This window comes from Scyliorhinus torazame, chromosome 2, assembly GCF_047496885.1.
Source record: "Scyliorhinus torazame isolate Kashiwa2021f chromosome 2, sScyTor2.1, whole genome shotgun sequence".
NCBI classification, from domain to species: domain Eukaryota; kingdom Metazoa; phylum Chordata; class Chondrichthyes; order Carcharhiniformes; family Scyliorhinidae; genus Scyliorhinus; species Scyliorhinus torazame.
The window spans coordinates 173837133-173863608 of NC_092708.1; the positions used below are offsets into that span (position 1 = coordinate 173837133).

At 48.6% G+C, this 26476-nt stretch overlaps 1 protein-coding gene across 5 annotated transcripts in view; it reads left to right on the forward strand.

The window, feature by feature from the left end:
• The window catches only part of unc80 (unc-80 homolog (C. elegans)), a 599468-nt gene extending 573950 nt beyond the window's left edge, over nt 1-25518 (forward strand). For 4 of the 5 annotated variants that reach the window (XM_072480341.1, XM_072480351.1, XM_072480358.1 and 1 more), the window contains 3 exons: nt 13473-13584; nt 15393-15613; nt 24833-25518. In XM_072480341.1, coding sequence (XP_072336442.1) covers nt 13473-13584; nt 15393-15613; nt 24833-25102 — 603 coding nt within the window. In that variant the 3' untranslated portion in view covers nt 25103-25518. The remainder of the gene's footprint in view (nt 1-13472; nt 13585-15392; nt 15614-24832) is intronic. The other variant, XM_072480367.1, reaches the window with a different exon arrangement.
• The last annotated feature ends 958 nt before the right edge of the window (nt 25519-26476 follow it).

The window sequence follows — 26476 nt, forward strand, 5'->3', positions numbered from 1 at the left end:
GCTGATCTCTCTGATCCTGAAGCGGGACAAGGACCCACTGCAATGTGGGTCGCATAGACCGATCTCGCTCCTCAATGTGGATGCTAAGTTGCTGGCAAAAATGCTGGCTACGAGAATTGAGGACTGTGTCCCGGGGGGGTGATCCATGAGGACCAGACGGGATGTGTAAAGGGCAGGCAGCTAAACACTAATGTGCGGAGGCTCCTCAACGTGATTATGATGCCATCGGTGGAGGGAAAAGCGGAGGTAGTGGCAGCTATGGACGCGGAGAAGGCCTTCGACCGGGTGGAGTGGGAGTATCTTTGGGAAGTGCTGCGGAGGTTTGGGTTCGGGGAGGGGTTCATCAGCTGGGTCAGGCTGCTATATAGAGCCCCGGTGGCGAGTGTGGCTACGAATCGGCGGAGGTCGGAGTGCTTTCGGCTGTACCGAGGGACGAGGCAGGGGTGCCCCCTGTCTCCCTTGTTGTTTGCATTGGCAATTTAGCTTTTGGCCATGGCACTAAGGGAGTCCAGGAAATGGAGGGGATTGGGCCGAGGGGGAGAGGAACATCGGGTGTCGCTGTATGCGGACGACCTGTTGCTGTATGTGGCAGATCCAGTGGAGGGGATGGTGGAGGTCATGCGGATTCTAAGGGAGTTTGGGGACTTCTCGGGCTATAAGCTCAATGAAGGGAGAAGTGAGCTCTTTGTGGTGCATCCAGGGGACCAGGGAAGGGGGATAGACGACCTACCAATGAAGAGGGCGTAAAGGAACTTTCGGTACTTGGGGATCCAGGTGGCTGGGAGTTGGGGGGCCCTGCACAAGCTCAATTTGACGTGGTTGGTGGAGCAGATGGAGGAGGATTTCAAAAGATGGGATGTGCTGCCACTCTCGCTAGCGAGCAGGGTACAGTCGGTTAAAATGATGGTCCTCCCGAGGTTTCTCTTTGTGTTCCAGTGCCTTCCCATTATGATTACGAAGGCCTTTTTTAAACGGGTAGGTAGGAACATCATGGGTTTTGTGTGGGCAAATAAGACCCCGAGGGTAAAGAGGGTGTTTCTGGAGCGTAGCAGGGCCATAGGAGGGCTGCGCTGCCGAATCTGTGCGGCTATTATTGGGCAGCTAATGTGGCGATGATCCGTAAGTGGGTAATAGAGGGAGAGGGGGTGGCGTGGGAGAGGTTGGAGTCCTGCAGGGGCACGAGCCTGAGTGCGCTGGTGACGGCACCGCTGCCGCTCTCGCCGACAAGGTACACCACGAGTCCGGTGGTGGCGGCAATGGTGAAGATCTGGGGGCAGTGGTGATGGCATAGGGGCGAGGTGGGAACCTCGGTTTGGTCCCCGATTCGGGAGAACCATCGGTTCGTCCCGGGAAGGATGGATGGGGAGTTTCGGAGCTGGCATCGGGCAGGGATTAGAAGAATGGGGGACCTGTTTATAGATGGGACGTTTGCGAGCCTAGGGGCGCTGGAGTAGAAGTTTGGGTTAATGGGAAATGCGTTCAGGTATATGCAAGTGAGGGCGTTTGTGAGGCAGCAGGTGAGGGAATTCCCGTTGCTCCCGGCACAGGGGATTCAGGACAGGGTGATTCCGGGTGTATGGGTCGGAGAGGGCAAGGTTTCGGCGATCTATCAGGAGATGAAAGAAGAGGAGGAGGCCTCGGTAGAGGAGTTAAAGGGCAAGTAGGAGGAGCAACTTGGGGAGGAGATAGATGAGGGTCTGTGGGCTGATGCCCTGAGTAGGGTTAACTCCTCTTCCTCTTGCGCCAGGCTCAGCCTAATACAATTTAAGGTTACTCATAGAGCGCATATGACAGGGGCGAGGTTGAGTAGGTTCTTTGGGATGGAGGACAAGTGTGGGAGGTGCTCAGGAAGCCCGGCGAATCACGTCCACATGTTCTGGTCGTGCCCGGCACTGGATGGGTTCTGGAGGGGTTTCGCGAGGACTATGTCCAAGGTGGTGAAAGTCCAGGTCAAGCCGAGCTGGGGGTTGGCAGTATTTGGGGTAACGGATGAGCCGAGAGTGCAGGAGGCGAAAGAGGCCGGTATCCTGGCCTTTGCGTCCCTGGTAGCCCGGCGGAGGATCTTGCTATTATGGAAAGACGTGAAGCCCCCCAGTGTGGAAGCCTGTATAAATGACATGGCAGGGTTCATTAAGCTGGAGAGGGTAAAGTTTGCCTTGAGAGGGTCTGTGCAGGGGTTCTTCAGGCGGTGGCAACCGTTCCTAGACTATCTCGCGGAGCGTTAGGAGGAGGTCAGCAGCAGCAGCAACCCAAGGGTGGGGAGGGGGGGTCTCTTTCGAGGGGGGAATTTGGGTGGGTGGGGGGTGGGCTTCCCCAAGGGTACCTTTGAATGTCATATGAATTGCTATATACGGGGGAAACCCAATGTATAAGTTTTGTATTATTTTCGATTGTTGTGTTTGTGTTCCTTTTTCTTTTTGTTATGGGGGGTGGGGGGGTTTGTTAAAATTTTGTTGGAAAATTTGAATAAACATATTTTTAAAAAAAATAAAAAATGATTATGTCGTCGACATAGACGCGAACACCTTCAATGCCTTCTATCATTTGTTCCATGACCCTGTGGAACACTTCTGAAGCCGATATAATCCCAAACAGCATCCTGTTGTAACAATATCTGTCAAAGGGGGTATTAAATGTACACAGTTTCCTGCTGGATTGGTTGAGCTGGATTTGCCAGAATCCTTTCGAGGTGTCGAGTTTGGTGAAGAGCTTGGCGCGAGCCATCTCGCATGTGATCTCTTCGCGCTTGGGAATCGGATAATGCTCCCTCATGATATTGCGATTCAGATCCTTTGGATCAATGCAAATTCTCAGCTCGCCGGAAGGCTTTTTTACACACACCATGGCACTGACCCAGTCGGTTGGTTACGTAACTCTGGAGATCACTCCTTGGTCCTGGAGGTCCTGCAGCTGCTGCTTGAGGCGGTCCTTAAGGGGTGCTGGGACTCTGCGAGGTGCGTGCACCACAGGCGTGGCGTTCTGTTTGAGTATGATCTTGTAAGTATATGGGAGCATGCCCATGCCTTCGAAGACGTCGTGGTGCTGGTCGATGATGGTGTTGTGTTGCGCCCTGAAGTCAGCGTCCTGGAAGGCAGACATGTCATCAGGAGAGAGAGAGTGAACTCTCTGAACGAGGTTCAACAGCTTGCATGCCTGTGCGCCAAGCAGGGAGTCTTTCGAGGAGCCCACGATCTCGAAAGGAAGGATGGCTTTGCGTGGCCTGTGCATCACTTCAAGTTGGCACGAGCAGCGAGCAGGAATGACGATGCCATTATAATCCAATAGCTGGCAGGCTGATGGAAGGATGGCTGGTTTGACACGAAGGCTTTGGAAATCAGACCACGCCATGAGATTGGCGGAGGCACCAGTGTCCAGGCGGAATCGTATTTGGGACCGGTTGACCGTCAGGGTGGCACACTACTCATCGTCTGGATCGATGCTGTATACCGACAGCGGCTGGTGTCTTTGCTTTGGAGACAGCCTGTTTTTCGTTACGACACCGACTCGAAAGTCCGCATCGGACCCGGTGACCGTGGGTTGAATTGCCCAAACGTTCCTGCGAGGCTGGCTGAAGCGATATGAATTGGCACGCTGTGCTGCTCGACAGAAGGCAGCATAGTGGCCAAGTCTGCCACATCGTAGGCATTGTCGAGATTTTGCGGGGCATTGCCGCTTTAAATGGGTGGAGCCACAGTTGCCGCACGTCGTGACGTCAGCACGTTCGCTGCGCCCCCACGCATGCGCGGTGCAGTCGTGCGTGGTGCGCGCCTGCGCATTGCGTTCCTCAACGTCGCCGTCCCCTCGTTTGGTGCGTACAAGCGCGGGAGTCTGCGAAAAGCACGCAAAATGGCCGCCCTCATACAGGCTGAGGCCCTGGAGTTGCTCAATCACTTGGACCCGTTCCGCCTCATGGGGACCTTGCCGTGCCGTTTCAGCCACTTGTATATGGGAATACCGACTCGTAGTGTTTTCATGTAAGATCTCGATGGCGGTCGCTAGGGTGAGTTGCTTTACTTTGAGGAGCTGCTGACGTAGGGGGTCCGACTGAACACTGAAAATGATATTGTCGCGTATCATGGAGTCGGAGGTGGGCCCATAGCTGCAAGACTGCGCAAGGATGCGGAGGTGCGTGAGAAAGGATTGGAAAGATTCATCCTTACCCTGCAAACGCGGCTGGAACACGTAGCGTTCACAATTTTCATTCACCTCTACGCTGCAGTGAGTGTCAAACTTGAGGAGGACCATCTTGAACTTCGTTTTATCTTCATCATCCGCAAAGGTGAGAGAGTTGAAAATGTGGATGGCATGGTCCCCGGCCGTGGAGAGGGGAAGAGCAATCTTTCTGGTATCCGAGGCGCTCTCCCTGTCTGTGGCTTCGAGGAGAGTTGGAAGCGCTGTTTGAAAATCTTCCAGTTAGCCCCGAGGTTGCCAGCGATGCGGAGTGGCGGCGGCGGCGGGCTGATGTTGTCCATGTTGCAGGATGATGGAATGCTGGCGGAAGGCAGATCACTTGCAGGTTGGTCTAAGAAGTGCTAATATCCCCCCACTCCTGGTATCATGATATGTTGGGTGTTCTGGATCACACACAGGTCACCAACACTTGAAATAGTGCAATATTATTTTATTGAATCATTAACTGTTTAAACATACTCAGACTGTTGGTTAATACGATACTAGCTTTAACTAAAGACCTTTGCCTTGTCCTAACCAGTTGATGCACTCAGCACATGGTGAATGTCTGTGTAACAGGCTGTGAGGTCTGTCCTCCTAGCTAGCTGCAGCTCGAATGAGCGGGAACTCTGACGCCCCCTGTCTTTATAGTGCGTGTGCTCTGACTGGTGATTGGCTGCAGTGTTGTGTGTGTTGATTGGTCCCACTGTGTGTTCATCAGTGTGTGTCTGCACCATGGTATGCTGGTGTATATTATGACAGAACCATGGCAGGGTGATGGTTGGTGTAGAGATGGTTGGTGCGGTTAGTTAAGTCCTCATTGATATCCCCCCCCCCCCCCCCCGCCCCACATAGAGGTAACAATTGAATTGTTATTTTGATTTTTGTCATTTTAAATTTAAGAATCAGCGCCTATCTTCTTCGATGTTCCAGACAGATTATGTATCCTTGGGAGTGCTGGATTCCTTCTGACTCTTCATTGAGATTGGCATTTTTTGGGGTCTTTTTTTAGAGATATTAGAAGAAGAGGGAATGAGTGACGGCACACGCCAACGTGTGCCCAGTTCATTCTTGATTGATTTGTTGAAGAGTGTCTTTATGCCATGCCTCTACGTTATTGGAGCCTTTTCTTCATGCGGGGGTAGGTTTGATGGGGGAGGTAGGTGCCGTCCGCCAAGAGGTCTTATACAGTGGTTTCCTGAGTGTCCTCCTCGTTGTGATTGAGTTTTCCGTGTGGAAGCAGTGTTGTGTCTCTGTTGAGGCAGCATTGCTGTATCCCCTAATATCCTCCTTGCGATGGCATGCAAAGGTTTTTTTTTCTTCTTCTCTTCACCTGGCTTAGCTGTTAGAAACCCTGGTCTGCTCCGGTGGCCTACAGAGGGTTTCGCTTATTGTGCCAAGAGGTGAGGGGGAAAGTAATTGGCCTCCCCCTCCCAGGGCACTCAATTATTGGGTGTCTTGCTGATTCTTCTTCCCTTCGGTGGTGAGGTCTCCCCAGTTGAGGCTGGCGTAATCATTTCTGGTGTCAATGTGGGGGGGGTGGGGGGTGCACTGCCCTGGGTGTGGTTGGTGAGGTGCAGGATCGACTGGGGTGCAGGTTTTGATGTGTGCTGGAAATCCCGGGGGTACTGATTCCTGTGTATCAGAATGTGCTGAGCTAGGCCAGTTCCAGGGCTGTGATTGGTATCCTGTTGCCCCCGAAGCCTGGGATGTCCCTTCTCAAAGACACTTCTTCGGAATATTCTGAAAGGCTGCGTTTTATTTTGGAGGTGTTTGAATATCCTTGATTTGCGGACCCTTCTGTCCATGGGGACCCGGGGTTGAGCCAAGTCCTGTGCTTTGATTGATATCCTGTTGACCCTACTCCTTATGATCAGGACGTTTTCTTGATGGAACGAGCCATTTATTCTCTTCTCCATCAACGGATGATGAGCATGTGCCAGGAGAGTACGGACTCATGGCTGGATCGTGATCCACTTTTATACTGTGATCCACTCCTGGTGGTTCTCTCTCCATTTTATTCTCTAGCCTGTCTCAATGGGAGGCATTGATGGCACTGATCATAATCCAAATATATAGCTGCTGGTCCTCTCTGTATAAATATTCAGGATGATGGAGGTTCTGTACTGAGCCTGAAATTGGGGTTATGTTGAATTGTGTGGTATATGTGGAACATCCTTTTAGAACTGGGGTCCTCGTGTATTTTCTTTGTATTTAGAATCTGTGATTGGATCCTTCAGGAGTGCAGATGGGTATGATGTGCAAGGGGAGAAGGTTGCAGTGTGTCATTGGTGCCTCTGGTACTGTTGGGGTTAAGGGTGTTGTATATCGGTGCACGGCCAAACATGGTGCGATAAATTTATCCTGAACTCTTCTAGTAATTACGAGCAATTCCCGTGGGAAGGTGTACACCATTTTACCATGTTTTCATGGCCTTATCCTATTCTCTCTTTTTCTTTGGTGGGGCTTATGGAGGCATCAAATTATGTCTAATGATTGTATTGCGTGTTACGACATCCTGGGTGAGTGCACAGTCAATTCCAGCCCCATAGACCCTGGAGTCCCAACAGAAGTGAATCAACCAATAATGCGTATTTTCCAAAGACCTTTAAACCTTGACTGCTCCAATGAGTTACAGACAACGGGGGCGGCAGAATCTGCAAAACTGGCCTCCCACGAGGCAGAAAGTGTGCAGGCCACAGTGAAAATGCAAGGCCCGAGCATCGAGGAGAGTGGCCGTTTCGCGCGCTTTTCCCGGGTCCCCACGCATGCACGCCACGATCGGGTCGACGATGAGGCCGAAGACCCTGAGGCGAAAGCGTGAATGTCGGCCAACCGTACTGCGCATGCACAATGGCGCACAGAACGTGCTGACGTCAGCGTCATGACGTGTCCGAATTGTGGCTCCGCCCATTTAAAGCGGCAATGTCCAGCCAAAGGAAGGCGATGTCTACAGTGTGGAAAGCCTGGCCACTACGCGGCCTTCTGCAGGTCCTTACTGAACAACAGCCAGCGATTCCAGCTGCAGCGCAGATGTGTCCGCTGTGTACAACAAGGCATGCAGGATTCTGATCCAGACAGCCCAACGGACCCCAATGCTGACTGTCTCGAGTCTCCGTATCGGGTGGGCATCATCTCCACACGCGAGTTGGTCTCTACCGTGCCTGCCAACCGCCTTTCGATCCTCAGTGTGGATCCTGACGACGAATGGTGTGCCGTCATCACGGTCAACCAATCTCGCATCCAATTTAAATTGGACACTGGCGCGTCTACGAACCTCATATCACAGTCTGACCTTGACAGCATCTCACACCAACCTAGCATTCTTCCACCAGTCTGCCAGCTCCTTGACTACAATGGTAATACCATAGCTGCCAGTGGGTCGTGTCAGCTAAGTGTCTCTCACAAGGCAATCTAGGCGACATTGAGATTCGAGATCGTCCGGCCTGACAAGGCATCCTTGCTCGGTGTTCGCGCATGCAAACTCCTAAATCTGGTCCAGCGAGTCCATGCCATGTCCTCGACATTGGCGACGGCCTCGCCCAATGCGAATCTCCAGGCTGAGATAGATGACATTCTCACACAATACCACAGTGTGTTTGATAGGATGGGCACGCTCCCATATCTCTACAAGATATTGATCAAGCCGAATGCCACCCCAGTCATCCATGCACCACCCCAGGTGCCGGCTCCTCTCAAGGATCGTCTGAAAACACAGCTACGAGAGCTCCAAGACCAGGGCATCATCTCAAAGGTCATGGAACCCACAGACTGGGTCAGCTCCATGGTCTGCGTCAAGAAACCCTCTGGCGAACTCCGCATTTGCATTGATCCCAAAGACCTGAATCGCAACATCATGCGAGAGCACTACCCGATCCCAAAACGTGAAGAATTGACCTGTGAGATGGCTCACGCCAAATTCTTTACCAAGCTGGACGCCTCCCGTGGCTTCTGGCAAATTCAGCTGGACGAGTCTAGTCGGAAGCTGTGCACGTTTAACACTCCGTTCGGCAGGTATTGCTACAACCGCATGCCTTTTGGTATATCAGCTTCCGAAGTATTTCATCGCATAATGGAGCAAATGATGGAGGGCATCGAGGGGGTGCGAGTCTATGTGGACGACGTGATCATCTGGTCCACGACGCCCGAGGATCACATTGCTCGCCTCAAACAGGTTTTCCAGAGGATTCATGAAAATGGCCTCCAGCTCAACAGGGCCAAATGCTCGTTTGGGCGGTCCGCTATCAAGTTTTTAGGTGACCACATTTCACAGCAAGGTGTGCAACCTGACGCCGACAAGGTGCTGGTAATCAATGCCATGAAGACACCAGAGGACAAAAAGACGGTCCTCCGCTTCCTCGGGATGGTAAATTTTCTCGGAAAATTCATTCGCAACATGGGCATCCCACACCACCACCCTCCGGCATCTTGTTAAAAAGTCGACAGTGTTCCAGTGGCTTCCCGCACATCAAGTGGAGTGGCTTGAGCTGAAGGCGAAGCTCACCACAGCCCCAGTACTGGCGTTCTTTGACCCAACCAAGAATACCAAGATATCCACAGACGCAAGCCAGGACGGCATTGAGGCGGTGCTCCTCCAGCGAGACGACTCCTCGTCCTGGGCTCCAGTGGCATGTGAAATGAAAAATGAAAATCGCTTATCGTCACAAGTAGGCTTCAATGAAGTTACTGTGAAAAGCCCCTAGTCGCCATATTCCGGCGCCTGTTTGGGGAGGCTGGTACGGGAATTGAACCGTGCTGCTGGCCTGCTTGGTCTGCTTTAAAAGCCAGCGATTTAGCCCAGTGTGCTAAACCAGCCCCTTCAATGAAAATCGCTTACTGTCACAAGTAGGCTTCAAATGAAGTTACTGTGAAAAGCCGCTAGTCGCCACATTCTGGCGCCTGTTCGGGGAGGCTGCTACGGGAATTGAACCGTGTTGCTGGCCTGCCTTGGTCTGCTTTAAGAGCCAGCGATTTAGCCCTGTGCTAAACCAGCCCCATGCCTCCATGACCATGACTCCGACCGAACAACGGTATGCCCAGATCGAAAAGGCTTGTCTGGGTCTCCTGACAGGAATAGTCAAGTTTCATGACTACGTATACGGTCTGCCATAGTTCACGGTCGAAACAGACCACAGGCCGCTAGTCCACATAATCCAGAAGGATTTAAATGACATGACACTTCGGTTACAGCGAATTCTTCTTCATCTCTGCCGATATGACTTCAAACTCGTCTATACACCGGGCAAAGAGCTGATCGTCGCAGATGCCCTATCCCGATCCATCACCATGCCGTGTGAACCGGGCGACTTCATTCGCCACATCGAGGCACAGGTGCAGTTGTGTGCCAGCAACCTCCCAGCCACTGATGAACGAGTTGTCCAGATACGCGAAGAAGCTGCTCTACTGCAGCGCGTGATGCAACGTCTTGCCCATGGCTGGCAAAAGGAGCAGTGCCCCCAGTTTTTCGAGGGGATCCTTCTTAAACTAGATAGAATTGTCATTCCCCAAAGCATGCAAGCCATGGTGCTCAGACAGATCCATGAGGGTCACCTTGGGGTTGAAAAATGTCGACGTAGAGCTTGGCAGGCAGTCTACTGGCCTGGCATCAGCCAGGACATTGCCAACACGGTCCTCAACTGCACAACATGCCAGAAGTTTCAACCAGCTCAGCCTAAGGAAACTGCAACAGCACAAGATCGTGACTTCTCCGTGGTCCAGGGTGGGGATAGACCTCTTTCACGCAAATGGGCGAGATTACGTGCTCTTGGTCGACTACTTCTCCAGCTACCCTGAAGTGGTGAAACTGTTGGACCTCACATCCAAGTCAGTGATTAAAGCCTGCAAAGAGACGTTTGCCAGGCACGGCATACCACTCACAGTAATGAGTGACAACGGCCCATGTTTCTACAGCCAAGAGTGGTCCGACTTTGCACGATCCTACCACTTCAGTCACATCACACCCAGTCCCCATTACCCGCAATCAAAAGGGAAGGCCGAAAAAGGGGTCCATATTGTCAAGCGGTTGCTGTGCAAGGCTGCAGACTCAGCCTCTGACTTCAACCTGGCGCTGTTGGCATACAGGGCAACCCCTCTGTCGACTGGTTTGTCTCCGGCGCAGCTGCTCATGAATCGCAACCTGAGGACGACTGTTCCAGCCATCCATGTTCCAGACCTTGGCCGCCTCACGGTGCTGCAGAAAGTGCAGCGATCCAGGGACCAGCAGAAGATCATGTATGATGCTCATGCCAAGGATCTACCTGCGCTGGCTCCAGACGATGTTGTCCGCGTCCAGTTGCCTGAGGGAGGTTGGTCAGCCCCAGCTCTTGTCATCAGGCAGGCTGCCCTCAGGTCCTTTGTTGTCCAAATGGCTGATGGCTCCATTCTACGGCACAACAGGAGGGCGCTCCGAAAAGTTCCCTGCCCACCGCCTGGCCGCACTTCTCCGCATGTTATCATGCCTCCTCCAGACATCTCGCACCATGAGGCCACCGATCTGGCAGTGATCCTGCCTCTCCATGAGGCCACTGACATGGCAGCAATCCCACCTATCCAAGTGCCGGCATCCCCCCCTCCACCTCTGAGGCGATCGACAATAATTTGTCGCCCGCCACAAAGACTGAGTCTATAGACTTAAATCTTGTAAATGTTGTACAGTTTGCTCTGTATCTGCACGATAGACACCTTCCCATGTACATATGTTCATTCACTCGCCACTTGTATATAATCATGCATGTATATATATCGCCACGTTCCAAAATTTACTTCAAAAAGGGGAGATGTCATAATATCCACTCATGTATATAATGAGATGCAGACAGGCAGTGATTGACACACAGGATAACCAATGAACACACACGATACATAACAACCAATCACCAGACAGGCCACCACCACTATAAAGCACACAGGGCATTAAGACTCTCTCTCTCTCTACAGGACACAGCTACTGAGATAGTAAGAGTGCACAAGCCAGTGAGCACTATCACCATGAGGTAGAGAGTTAGTCTGGTCACGCCAGTAGGCGGTTATCAGTTAGATTGATAGAGTGTCAACTCATAGCAGACTATGTACAGCAATCAGAAAGTTCAATAAAACAGTGTTGGACCATCTCCTGTGTCAGAAGCCTGTTTCTAGTTTCATTGCATCCAGTTGCAGTCAACATTGAACCAACTTACTTAAAACATCATGCACTTCTGCCTTTCTACCAAGAGAGGGGGGCTTTCACCTCCCTTGGGAACAACACAGTTCTGATCCTGGAATTTAGCAGTTTGTACTGGCCTGATTCCTGTCCAAGACTCTGGCGGTTTTATCAGTAATGCTCCCAACTTAAGCTTCAATTCTTCAGCTCTTCCCAGCCCCTGACACACACAGTTCTAAGGTTACTGACCTTTGGGGAAACTTGCACTTTCACACTTAATATCTCTTTCCCAGTTCTGATGGCTGTCTGTGCTCGTTTAAACAAGAAAGTCTTCACAGATTTGGCTTGAATGCCTCTTAAAATCATCCAGTAGAGAGAGAGAGTCTTCAGGGTCCTTTCTTGCTGGCTGCTTAACAGAACTGAACAAAAGATAGCACTTTCCAGAAGAGCTACCTTCTTCCCTGAAAGGTTCTGACTGGCTTCACCAGCTGTAAGCTCCGATAGGAGAAGGCTGAAAATTCCACATACGCTGAGTGATTGCTTGCCAAGTCAATCAAACAACATCACAAATTCTGCCGCAGAACATAAAAGGGGATGGTTTTGAACCAGCCCAACAGAAGACTGGGGTTTCCCAGTGTCCAAAGACTATAAGTTAAACAGAAATCCCAAAGGGTGCAGTAACTTTGTAGCAGCTAACCTGAAGAATGTAGATCAGAAAAGGTAGCAGGTCGGGCATTAAAAGGGAACACAGGACATACAATATGCTAACATGAGCCAGTTGTACTGCTGTTCTCCTGTCTCCCTCTGTATTCCTGTATGTTGAGACTTTATTTTTCTTGCTGTGCTGCATCATTCCTGTGCTTTCTTGGTTGTTTGTTAAAATGTAAAACCTCAATAAATGTACTTTATTAAAAATGTTCAACTATATAGCAGATACTTGACCATATCTTTGTCTCTGTACTTAAATATTCACTCCTCCTAAATTTGACCTGCAGGCAGGAACTCACCAAATGAGGCCAAAAACAAGCGAGAATTAACTGAATGTAATTACATTAAATCCAAGTGTCTGCATGAGTGGACAATCTTTTTTTCAGTTGATCTGAACGGCCTGGGAACTGTAGAATCAAAGAGAACAGAGGGAATTCAGCTCAGTCATTGCCAGATAAATGACAGCAGCCACAGTTATGACATGACAGTCAGTATCTGAATAGTCAGCCACGATAGTCAGAGGGGCTGGTTTAGCACAGTGGGCTAAATAGCTGGCTTGTAATGCAGAACAATGCCAGCAACGCAGGTTCAATTCCTGTACCAGCCTCCCCGAACAGGCGCTGGAATGTGACAACTAGGGGCTTTTCACAATAACTTCATTGAATCCTACTTGTGACAATAAACAATTATTATTATTATTATTATTATTATCTGCTGCCCTTGAAATAATTTGCTCATCTTGTATGACTTCAACCATGAAATATTGTACTTGGGATGCTTTAAGGCTTAACTTGACTTGGTCACTGCTGTCTTTTACTTGGCTGTATTGTCACTTCCAGAATTTAAGCAGTAACCTTTCTCAGTGTTTCTGTGACTCCCTGTGGGGCCAGGATTTAATGCAGAGAGGTGGTGGCATTGTCCACCAGCCAGAAAGCCCTGGAAGCGAAGGCTGTATTTTATGGTCTTTGTGCAATTAGTTGCTTGATGTTGTAGCTGCCACTCCCATTTGACAGGGTGTCCCTCTGCCAGCCAATCTGAGGCCAGGAACCTCATGTGACACTGCGTTAGAACAAGTAGTGTCAATTAATATGCAAAAATATCCCCAAGAAGGTCTTGTGGCACTGAGTTGCAGAGACTTACTTTAGAATGATGCTGCAGATAGCCATTGAAATGCTACCTTAGTTAGAGGGGGAGAGGTGATAAGGATTTGAGCAAAGATTATTTATGTGAAGTTGAATTAAAGTCCATTCTCGGAATAGAGAGACTTTATGTTGCATTGTACTTGATGGCAACATCAATTTTAAAAATGGAAAATATTCTACATCCCAACATTAGCAGCTATCATTTTCCTAAACGTAAGCTAGGAATTCCTAACAGCTGTTATGCAATAAAGCAAATTTGGAATAATGTTAATGCTTTTAAAATACTTTGTAAAAATGATTACTGTTCCTGTTAGCCACGGCGAGCTCTCCTCTCGCGTCCGAAGTTACAAACTGAAGTAAGAGGACGACAGGGTGCCCGGTTATCGACAACCAGACGCAACATCCAGCCGAAAGCAAAACCGCTAGGTAAGAGCCAGAATTAAGTTTTCTGACAAGTAGAGTTTAGGTTATCTGACAACTAAGTGCACTTGGAAACTAAAATTATGAACAGTGTCACAGGAAATGGAAACATTTCAAACCTACTAAACCATTTGATGAAAGCAATGTTTAAGGGTATAAAGACAACAATTAAATGAAAACAAATAAACCGTTTTTAAAATCCTATCAGACTTTGAAGTTTAGTAGCACAATGTGGTGCTGTGCCAGGAAAAGGCATGATCCTGCAGTGCCCTTTATGGTAAGTCCAAATTCTTTGCCGAGCCTGAGCTGATGGGGGACATAGAATTTACAGTGCAGAAGGAGGCCATTCGGCCCATCGAGTCTACACCGGCCCCCGGAAAAGTACCCTACCCAAGGTCAACACCTCCACCCTATCCCCATAACCCAGTAACCCCACCCAACACCAACGACATGTGACAGACTGATTCCGAATGGAGGCAAGAATATCCGAGAATATCTTAGCCACCATTTTGGGGGGTTTGGTGTGATATTGTTCGGACAAAGATTGCATTATTTTTCAGAATGATTTTGGTTTGAATGCTTTATGGGCACAGAGATTGGTAGCCTCTTAATGACAATAATAACAACATTGATCATGGTAATACAGTAAACACGTATATGGACTTTTGGAAGGCATTCAACAAAGTGCCACAAAGAAGGCTCATTAAGAAGATAGAAACACTTAAAATAATTTTTAAAAGGGAATTGGACTAGTTCTTGAGGATGAGGAAATAAGCATGTTTTCTCTTGTAACGTGTGGGTGCAGGCAGGGTGGACCTAATGGGCCCCTTCGGTGTTGAAAGTTTCTATTATTCAATTAAGAGACCGGCAGACAGTGGAACGGTAAAATACAAAACTGGACGGAAGTAATTCAGAATAATGAAAGGAATAGTAATAAATCACATTATGACATAAGAAGCTAACCAGACTGATTTTCCAGTTATGTTACAAGGTTATTTATTTTAATAAAGAACAAGAAAAGTACAGCACAAGAAAAGTGATGCCCTAACCTTTCCTCCAAATGTGCATATATCCTGTCCCTCAGTATCATTTCTAAAAGCTTCCCCACCACTGATGTCAGGGTCACCGGCCTATAATTTACTGGATTGTCCCTGCTTCCTTTCTTAAACAAGGGAACAACATTGAATATTCTCCAGTCCTCTGGAACCTCGCCTGTGGTCAAAGAGGAAGATATCTGTTAAGGCCCCAGCTATCCTCCTCTTGCCTCCTGCAGTAACCTGGGATAGATCCCATCCGGCCCCAGGGACCGGATGCAATTTCAGATGCTCAACACTTCCTCCTTTTATATATTGACATTCTCAAGAGCTTTCACACACCTATCCCTGACCTCAACATCCGTCATATCCTTCTACCTGGTGAATATTCATACAAAGTACTCATTAAGGATTTCACCCACTTCCTATGGTTCCACGCATAACTTCCCTCCATTGTCCTTAATGGGTCTACTCTTTGTCTTGCTACCTTCTTGCTCCTAATATATATATAAAAAGCTTTAGGATTCTCTTTGACCATGTTTGCTAAAAACATTTCATGGCCCCGTTTAGCCCTCCTAATTCCACGTTTAAGTTCATTCCTACTTTCACTGTGCTCCTCAAGGGCTTCATCAGTTTTTAGATGCCTAGACTTATGTATAAATATATATTATAACTGATGATTATGTGTATTGACTTTATCCTGCTCTCTTAGCATTTAAATGAAGTAGATATTTTAAATCAACATCACCATGTTTTTACTTGAACTTTGGATTGTGACAGAGCAAAAGAGGTCAGTTACCTTCACTGAAATACAGCAGGATACCAAGACTCCTCAGCAACAGGCAACAATTGTAGAGGGAAAGGAAACTGCAGCAGAACAGGTGGAGGGCAACAGACCAGAATCTGCTGCGGCACCATCTTCAGCTGCCACTTCACCCATTTCAACAGCACAACCTCGATCCCCTGTAAGTCAGGGTCCAAGCATTCTAGACCACAGCCAGGTAAATGTCCTAAATAGCACATCTAGTCTGACACCTTCAAGAGTTGATTGCTATAAAATAATTTTTTTCTAATCACAAAATCTAAACCGCAAAATGTCAAAAATTCATCAGAAACCTCTTCCTGGATTCAGTCATATAATAAAACAACTTAGTTGCATTCATATAGAATAGTGAATTTCATGTCTCAAGGTGTCACAAAGTGGTTCCTATGTTGTTCTCTGTTTTGCTTTAGCTGGATGGCTTGGATGTGTAGTGTTGAATAAAGAACAACAAGCTTTGTTAACTAACAAAACTATTTTATTAATGCTACTAAATAAGATTTGTACATATTCCTAAAATATAAGGTTACTGAATTAAACTATGCTATCTCGAACTGCAGAACTCTCAAATACACAACTGATCCATCTTACGCCTAAACATCTTCCCTCAGAATCCCAGGAGCCACGTGATATTTATATGACTGCTCCTTATCTCCATCTGGTGGTGAGAAGTATTAACATCAAATTGTTAACCCATTGTATTCCTTACACTATACATATTGTTTCAGTTCCCAGTGAATTACTTTTGAAGGTAGTCACAATTATATAGGGAAATGCAACAGCCACATTCCCAAAGAAAGGTACCATACACAGCAATGTTGGAATTGAGCAGTTAAACTGTTTTGGTGTTGACTAAGTGATAAATATTTACCAGGACACCAGGAATGCTTTTGTGTTCTTCAAATAGTGACCTGTGACCTTTCACATGCACCTGGGGAAAAAGTTGGGCCCCCATAGTTTAACATCTGAGCTGAAAGACCTGTAACATGCAGCACTCTCTAGGTATTGCATACCCACTGGATGGTATGAATAGAGCTGCAGGGAAGTAAAATACTGAGGAGGCAGATTCCAAGGCAGATTGGCTGATTGTTCCATGGAGGCACAGCCAATTTGCACAATTAGGGGCTATTCTATGGGCCTGCTGACATTTTGCCCACATCCGTGCCCTCCTTCACCTGAATATAACTCGGGTAGGTAAGAAGGTGCCTTCCAGCTGGAGAAGATGTGATCCAACAATTCATAACAAGAGATAGAAATATGGAGAAAATAATCTAAAAATCTGACTGGTATATCTTAATCAAGTAACAAGTGGGAGCTGGAACTGACATAAAAAGATGTTTGACGATGTTAAGTAAGTTTGCTCGCAGCACATCATATGCCCAGTAATATCCTAAAATGGCAATAACAGTTTAATGTAATTAATGGGATCCCAATTTCCAGATTAAAAAAGGCTAATGCCTGACTCCAGGCAGGCACTCCAAACACTCATCTGTAGGCCTTGAGAAGCTGGAAATGACCATAACCTCAGCAGCAATTGGGCAGTGAGTCATTTCACCATCATTTTAAGATAATAAACCCCAGAATTTGGCCAAAAATGCTGTAATGCTTTCCTATTTGTCAGTATTTAATTAGTCTTGAGCTTACTCAAAGTGGTTACTGACAGTGGTGCAAGGTTCTACTCACCCATACTGCATTCAAGCAGGCTAGCCATCAGCTAACTGGTCTACAGAGCCACAGGTTATTTGGAAGGAATTGTTGCCAGGAGAAGATATTTATAGGGGTGAAAAAACAGGGGGAAAAAAGATAAACTAAAAGAGTTTACAGATGAAAAGGGTAGTCTGAGTGATTTATTGTAATCATATTCCAAAGTTGTCCTGTATTATGGTTGGACCTGGGTTTGCATAATTTAATTCCTCACACATCAAATTTCTAATGCCAACTAATCCTCTGGTTGTTGCAAAGGACGGAATTCACAATTTTATTGTCTAAGGGTGATGCGGGCAGGCCCAGGGTTGCTGCACCCACTGGCCAGAATGGCATAAATCCACATCCAATTCTGCATGTGGTGCCTCATTAATTATCACGAACGAGTGTCTCTCCAAACCACCAGGCAAGTAGGGAGGTGATTTGTCTGCCCGCCATCATCTGCCATGTTTAAAGGACCGGGTGCCATATTTAAGCACCAGTGCAGCACACTGATATCACTCTCTCCAGCCCACTGTCGTCAGGAAACTGCTCAACATGGTATCCTGCCACAAGCAAAAGGTCATCTCCCCCAGGATTACGGAGCACTCCGCTTCAGCCACCAGACCCACGAGGCGTTGATTTGAGGTGTCCGAGACGCATGTCCCCTACCCCAGCGATGGTTCCAGGAAGCACCCAACCGTCGCCTCTCGGCAGGGAGCCAATTGCCCAGGAGGTCAGCACAGCTGGCAACTGCTGCCGAAGTGTCACACATGCAGGAAGTGGAGGAATCATCTCATCCACTCCACGAGAGTAAGTCATCCTTTAACTTCCTCCAGTTTCAAACAATCATCATGGCATGTACTCAAATTACTACTCTCTTCATAGATCTCGCACATCCATCAGTGGCCACACATCAACACTCATCACGGGCACTTTCACATCACCATCATCCCATCTGTCATGGTATTGCTCTGGCCCTTCCAGGGAGGGCTCACCACACACGGGGGACAAGCATTTAACCCAACCTCTGCTCACCTGCCTTTCTTTTGTCTTCATAGAGGCCAAGCTGAGAGCAAGCCCATAGTGAGGAGCGATGACAGAGATCCTCACCCTCACCGAACTCGAGGAGGATGCAGCCGATCTTGCTGGGAAAGACAGGGATTGCTCCTTTGGTGAAGGCGAGATTGGCCTCTCCCAACAACCAAATACAGATCACAGCTCCATCACTTCATCAAATCCTGACAATCACAGCGAGTCACATGGAGGCAAGGGATGAGATATCAGGGAGACTGGCAGTAATTTTAAAATCCTGCCTGGCCACCGGTGAGGTGCCAGAGGACTGCTAACATTGTCCTACTATTGAAAAAGGGGGGTAGGGATAGACCGGAATTTGTATGTCGTTAATCTAACCTCAGTGGTGGGGAGGCTGCTAGAAAGAATTCTAAGCGACAGAATAGATCTGCACTTGAATAGGCACAGATTTATCAGGGATAGTCAGCATGGATTTGTTTAGGGAAGGTTGTGTTTGTCAAATTTAACCAAATTTTTGAGGCATTAACCAGGAGTGTTGATGAGGGTATTGCATTTGATATGGTCTTATGAATTTAACAAGGCTTTTGATAGGGTCCTTCATGGTATACTGGTCAAGAAAGTAAGGGCCCATGGAATCCAAGGTAAAGTGACACTTTGGATCCTAAAATGGCTGAGAGGCAGGAAACGGGGGTGATGGTCAAGGGATGTTTCTGTGACTGGAATTCACTTGCTATTTGTAGTGTACATCAATGATTTGGACACAAATGTAGAGGGCGTGGTCTGAATGGCTATAGATTGAGAGAAGGGAATGTGCAACAAGACCTTGATGTCGAGTCGACTTCCCATGGCGGCCATGGTGTGAGTGGTCACACATTTGGAGCTCCCGCTCGTGATGGTATTTTTGGACCTTTTCCCTGGTTATCGGATGGATGTGTTGAGTAAAAAAGGTGTGGGAGGGTGGAAGGAGAGAGCGTCCCACCAGTGGATGGATTCGTGGACCAGGAGTGGTCTAAAAAGAAAGGAGCAGTTGGAGCGAGGAGAAGCTGTATCTGCAACACAAGGGAAGATGATGCAGGGTCAGGATCGGCCTTACCATCTCAATGGTCGGCGGAGCAGTTGGTGGGCTTCTTGAATGAGAAGTTCACCCAGCAGCGGAAGGAGAATCTGGAAGACCTAGCGAGGGTGGTGGATCCGATAAAGGCGGGGATTGAGCCAGGCGATCCAGAAGGTGGAGGAGACAGTGGGGGAGCCCAAGCAGCAGCAATGGCGGCCGAGTTGGGGGTGATGCGGGATACGCAGAGGTGGCTGAAGGAGAAGTTGGAGGACTTGGAGAGCCGGTCCCGCAGGCAGAATCTGAGGTTCGTGGGGCTGTGGGAGGGTAGCGAATGAGTGGATGCTGGCTCGTACATGGCTCGGATCTGGGGGATGGGTGGTTTCTCTTTGTGTTTGGATTGGTGTTGTTTTTTGTGCACCGGTGATAATGTTTGAGTGGGTGGGAGGGGAATCAGTGGGGGGGGGGGGGGGGGGTGCTAGGGGTCATGGGCGGGGGCAGTCAGGCTAGCTGGGCGGATTAGTTCAGATGGTTAGAGTGTGGATCGGAGTTGGGATTATAATGTTGGGGTGGGGTGAGGGGGGAACTGCTGACAGGGGGGGGAACTGCTGACAGGGGAGGGACTTTTAAGATGTGGTATGGGGAGGGTCGATGACAGTGGACATCCGAAGGTAGGCCTGAGGAGGTGCGGGATGCGGACTGGAAGCTTGCCAAGGAGGGGGTATGGTTGATCGGGGGGTGGGGGTGATGGGGGGGGGGGGGGGGTTGGGGGGTTGGTCACATGGAATATGAGAGGGTTGAATGGGCTGGTCAAGAGGGCTTGTGTGTACACACAGTTAAGGAGTTAAAAGGCTCTTCTGCAGGAAACACACTTGAAGATTGATGATCAGACTCGGTTTAGGAAAGGGTGGGTAGGACAGGTATTTCACACAGGGCATTGGCCCCAAAAGAAAACACAAACAAACCCAAAGGAACAGAAAGCAAACATTTCCTGAAAAGTTCAATGTCCTCCTTTTCCTGCCAGTCCATTTTCCATCGCTACTTCGCAGCGTCAATACCCTCTGACTCCTGCGCACGGTAGCTCTTTCCACAGTCCACCTGGGTGATTCCTGCGTGCGAGCTGGACATTCCACCACATGGTCCCATCGGATCCCTGGGATGGCAGTGGTGGAGATGGGTGGGGGGGGGGGGGGGGGGGGGGGGGGGGGGCAGGGGGGGGGGGGGAGCCCGGGCCCCCACAGAGTCCACCCATTCCCCCCACCCCAACATCCGCCCACACCCCAGACCAGCTCACCCCGCACACCCATCAGACAGAGCACCAAGGTTGGTTGTAACGGTGGCAACAGATGTTTAACGTGAATGGATATATACAGATTTATGCCCTAGCCCCGATAACTAAACGGTGCCCTGCAGCCATGCCAACTTTACTAGTGTCTAGCTTCTTGGCCTTACGGGCCCCAATGCTACATCTAGGTGGAACCCCAGACGGTACAGCAGAAGTGGAGGTGGCCTGCTGTGATTCCTGCTCTGCGACCTGTGTCCCCGTGGACGGCCTTCTTCTGGGGCAACCGGCCCTGGATGAGCCCAGCTGCTGCTCGGGTTTCCCGGGTGGCATGGTGCAGCCCCGTTCTGCCCGCTGTCCACCAGATGCGCCAGGGACAGGAGGGGAGGAATCCGAGATGCTGCGGTGTTCCGGCACCTCTCATGCGGGAGTCACCGGCACCTCCACCTCCCTCGGGGTGCCCAATGTCCCCCGGTCCACTCGTCCATGGGATGGGGGTGCAAGGGGAGCAATCCCCTGAGGCTCCCCCGCTACCGGTGCTGCCAGTCCTGGAGGTCTGCTCAGGTCTCAACCACCGTCCAAAGCTCCCGGCCATGAAGCAGAGGGAATGGGCCATCTCCGTGTGGGACTGCGCCACATCACTCATTAACTGTGCCACCATCTTCTGGGTTTGCATCACATCAGCCAGTGACTGTGCCTTCTCCCTCTGTCTATACCACGTCACCCAGCGCTTGGGCAATACCGCCAAAGTTCCCAGCCATGTCCTGCTGTGACTGGGCCACGCTCAGGAACGCCGCTGCAATTTCCAGGTGGCTCTAGGACATAGTCGCCTGTGAGGCAGCAACCCTGCCCTCGGCCTCGGCTAGCAGTTGCACAGAATGCCCCAGGCCTTGGACATGCTGATCCATAGCTGAAGCTGTCGCCCCCAATGCCTCCAACGCGGACGGTACCCCTGCAGTGTTGGCCTGGGTGGCATGCATTGTCGGCACCACCTCCTGCTGTTGCACCCGGTGGACTCCTCCGACTGCTCCTGCAGGTGCTGAAAGCTCGCCGACATGCAGTCCCTGGCTCTGCGACTGCATCTCCACTATGAGTCTGTTTGTTCCAGAAGCTCGAGACCTGTCTGGACAGCAGCTGGCACCTTGGATCGGCCTTCTCTCTGACCGTCCGGCCTTCGGGAGTTCCTACCTCCACCTGCTGTACTGGAGCAGCTGTGTGGTGAGCACCAGATAGTGTACCAAGAGCCTCTTCACTAAAGGTGAGTGTCTCTAGGATGGTGGAGGGTGTTGGAGACAGTTGTAATGGGAAATCACTTTCAGCCTCAGAACCGGGGTCTCCTGAGTCTCGTTCACAGAGCTGGTGTCCAAGCTGCTATCCCCGTTACTGCTCAGCTCACGGGGTCCCCGGCTGTGGCACTGGCTGGGGAGGGGGATGCCAGATGGACCCGCCCAATCCTCAGCAGGTCCTGTAAGACACAAGATGATGCGACCATCAATTTACTCAAAGGCACGAGTAGAAGTAAACCGTGGTTTTAATCAGCTTAGAACAGTGCCTACCTATGACTGGTACAATACTGTGAACCGCCTACAGGTCAACTGCTCTTTATACTTCCTTTCAAGGGGAGGAGCCATGGGCGGAGTCCGTACATGCCCCAACATATCCCCCTGTGGGTGAAGCCACACAATGGCCCATAGGTGGAGCCCACAAGGTCAACAACGTAACATAGCTGTAACACAATGGCAGAACATGATACTAATACACTGGTGAATTACTAGTACTATACATTCACCACACAAGACAGGACGCATGATTAGACCACGGACCAGGGGAGAGAGTGAGGGTGGGCGTGGGTGTGGCGATGCTGGTGTGGGGATGACGGTGATGTGTGGGTGAAGGTGGTGTGCAGGTGAGGGTGGTGTTGGGGTGGGTTTGACACACGTGTCACAGGGAACCATAACTAAGCGGGGTTCACTTCCTCACCCATGGTCGAGCTCCACCTCGGCGACCTCCCGTTCCTCTGGGCCGCCAACCACGCCCAGGGCCCTCTCCTCTGCCTCCATCTTCTCCTACTTCCGGTGGTTGTACGCAGTCTTCTCCTGAGGGAGAGGGAGCAAAAACAGAAGATGACACTTCATCGCGGTGTTAATGTAAGCCTACTTATTTATTTATTTATTTTATTTATCCCCCTATCATGACACTGGAAAGGTAGTGGAGGCCGGAAAACGTTACATCCTTTAAAAAGCACTTGGATGCGCACTTGAAACACCATCAAATTCAAGGATAAGGGACATGTGCTGATAAATGGGACTAGCCCAGGATTAGGGGTAGTTATAGTCACTGCAGACTCGATGGGCCCAAGGGCCTTTTTCTGCACTGTACGACTCTATGATTCTATCCTGTCAAGATGATGGAAACCTAGAAACTAGGAGCATGAAGAGGCCATTTGGCCCTTCAAGCCTGCTCCACCATTCAGTATGATCATGGCTGATTCTCAATCTCAATGCCATATTTAGGGGCTGGTTTAGCAGGGGCTGGTTTCGCATAGTGGGCTAAACAGCTGGCCCGTGTTTCAGAATAAAGCCAGCAATGCCGGTTGAATTCCCGTACCGGCCTCCCCGAACAGGCGCCGGAATGTGGCGACTAGGGGCTTTTCACAGTAACTTTATTGTAACCTACTTGTGCCAATAAGCGATTATTATTATATTTCTGATTTCTCCCCATACACCTTGATGCGACTAAAATAATTTTAGATACCTATCTCTTTCATGAATACTTTCAGTGACTTGGCCTCCACAGCCTTCTATGGTAGAGAATTCCACAGGTACACTACCCTTTGAGTGACACAATTATTTATCCTCTGAGTCTACCTATATCCTGAGACTGTGTCCCCTGGTTCTAGATTCTGCAACAAGGCATTCTAGTATGTCCCGCCCTGTTAAAATCGTATACGCTTGTCACAGTAGCACAGTGGGTAGCACTGTTGCTTCACAGCTCGATGGTCCCAGGTTCGATTCTCGCTTGGGTCACTGTCTGTGCGGAGTCTGCACGTTCTCCCTGTGTCTGCGTGGATTTCCTCCGGGTGCTCTGGTTTCCTCCCACAAGTCCCGAAAGATGTGCTGTTAGGTGAATTGGATATTCTCAATTCTCCCTCTGTGTACCCGAACAGGCGGCAGAATATGGCGACTAGGGGCTTTTTACAGTAACTTCACTGCAGTGTCAATGCAAGCCTACGTGTGACAATAAAGATTATTATTATTATGTTTCAATCAGATCAGGGCAGCACAGTGGCACAGTGTTGCCTCACATAGCTGAGGGCCAGGGTTCGATCCTGGCCCCGAGTTACTGTCCATCTGGAGTTTGCACATTCTCCCCATGTCTGCATGCATCTCACTCCCACAACCCAAAAAGATATGCAGGGTAGGTCAATTGGCCATGCTAAATTGCCCCTTAATTGGACACTCTATTTGGTATTCTAATTTTTAAAAAAAATTATGTTAAGACCTCTTGAATCAATTGTATGGTTGGGTGGCACAGTGGTTAGCACTGCTGCTTCACAGCTCCAATGTCCCAGGTTCAATTCTGGCTGAGACTGTCTATGTGGAGTTTGCACTTTCTCCCCGTATCTGTGTGTGTTTCCTCCCACAGTTCAAAGATGTGCAAGTTTGGTGATGATACTAGGTTATAGGGATTGGGTGGCGGTGTGGGCTTAAATAGGGTGCTCTTTCCAAGGGCCGGTGCAGACCTGATAGACCGAATGGCTTCCTTCTGCACTGTAAATTCTATCATTCTATGATCCCCTCTCACTTTCTAAAGTCCAGTGAATACAGCTCCAGTCGAACCAACCTCTTTTCATAGGACAGTTTTGTCAACCCCTGTAGCAGCTTGGTAAACCTCTGTTGCACTCCCTCTATGGCAAGTGTATCCTTTCTTAGGTAGGGAGACCAAAACTACACTAAGTACTCCAGTTGTGGTCTCACGAAGGCCCGATATATTATATGTTGATAGTGATATTGGGCAAAGCTGAAGTAGTCCACTCACACAGAGGGTTGTTCCTTACTGTAGGAATTTGCACATTCACATGTCTTCGAGCAAGAGATCTCTGCAGTTATTGGATTGGATTTATTTATTGTCACGTGTACAGAGGTACAGTGAAAAGTATTTTTCTGCGAGCAGCTCAACAGATCATTAAGTATATGAAAAGAAAAGGAAATAAAAGAAAATACATAATTGGGCAACACAAGATACACAATGTAACTACATAACACTGGCATACAGGGTGCCGAAGGCATTTAAAAGAAGTGTTGATCCTTCCTTCACCTATTTTAAAACAATGCTTATCCTTTTCTCAGGTGAAGCTAACATCTTCAGAGATTGAAAACAAAGATTCTCAGACAAATGAAATGATGGCGGCACAGACAGAATCTTTAGAACAGGCCCAAGCTGCTGACAGTGAAGACTTTGCGGGCCTTGAATCAAGCAGCTTACTTGAACATTCAGACACCATCTTGCATATCAGTGAAGAGAATGGGACAGAAAATCCACTTCTTTCTGATCCATTCAGTTTGTTGGATGTTAAATCTGGTGAGACTGATGGAAATCTGGATCAATCCCGCATCTAAGGCAGTTCTTTACCATGAGAACATTTCCTCATTTTTCATTATTATTTTAGTTCAAGTGTGTCAGTTGTTGGATTCTCCAGTAAATGTGGTAACCTAGCTTGTCTGCCTGTTGGTATTTTCCTGACTAGTTTTGCGTGCTCAATACAGCTTAGATCTAGTGATAGATCCAAGGGCATTGATATATTCTTGATGTTTCAAGATATTTATAAAGTCACAGGATTAGCTGAAATTAGCTGCCACAAAGAAAGCGCAAGTTTCGTTCTCATGATTTGTTAGTTCAGGGTAGTAGGTATTTGTGTCAGAAGAATCTTAATCTGATAAAGAATTTGCAAACTTCATTGTATTTTCAACAAAGTAGCAACAAAATAATAATATTGAGTAATCTCGTCATTAAAACACCAATGTTGGGAAACAAATCATCAACCGTAAATGTATTGCTGCCGTGATTTCATTAACTGAATGTGGTCTTGTGTTTCAGTTTCAACATTGTGTCATTTTATAATGGAAACTTTCAGACATACACATGCCGTTTAAATGTATTACAGAAATGAACCAGTTTGATGTCAAAAGCCAACTTGTTGTGCCAAAATATTTAATATACATATATACAATTGAGCCTAAATTATTTGCCTTCCTGATAACTTGTCAGAATTTTTGCAGGGCAAAGCCTTGCACGAGATGTTGTCTAAACCTAATGCCAGTAGTTGGCATAAGCTTTACTGCCATTTATTTTATCGTACTTGCATACTGTAATATCGAAAAAATGTAAAATCAAAATTATTGGTATGGAAATCTTATGCTCTATTGTGGCAGATAATGGAAGTTCCATTGCAGTATATTTTAAACTTAATGTGACATATGCATCTTCATAATTGAATACATAATTGAAGCCAATACATAACCTGTATTATGGAATGGGGAAAAGCCAGGCGTTGATATTTCAGAATCTATAATTCCAAGAACCAGCATTTTATTTCATTTGTAAACAACTAAATAATTTTTCAGCGAATTTCTTTTTGATAGCTAGACGTTTTCCTATTACCCCCACTCCCCTATTTTCTTCCCCCTGGACATATCTTGTCAGGCCAATCACTCACTGGTGCTAGGGAGCTGGGGCAATCCTCTTTCACCAACTCCAAATCCATAGACAGTCACAATAAGTAAGGCTCATTCATTAATTTAGCAATAGCGGGGTGGGGGGGGGGGGGCAGCACGGTGGCGCAGTGATTGGCATTGCTGCCTCATGGAGAGCCCGGGTTCAATCCTGGCCCCGAGCCACTGTCCTCGTGGAGTTTGCACATTCTCCCCGTGTCTTCGTGGGTCTCACCCCCACAATCCAAAAGTGTGCAGGGTAGGTGGATTGGCCATGCCACT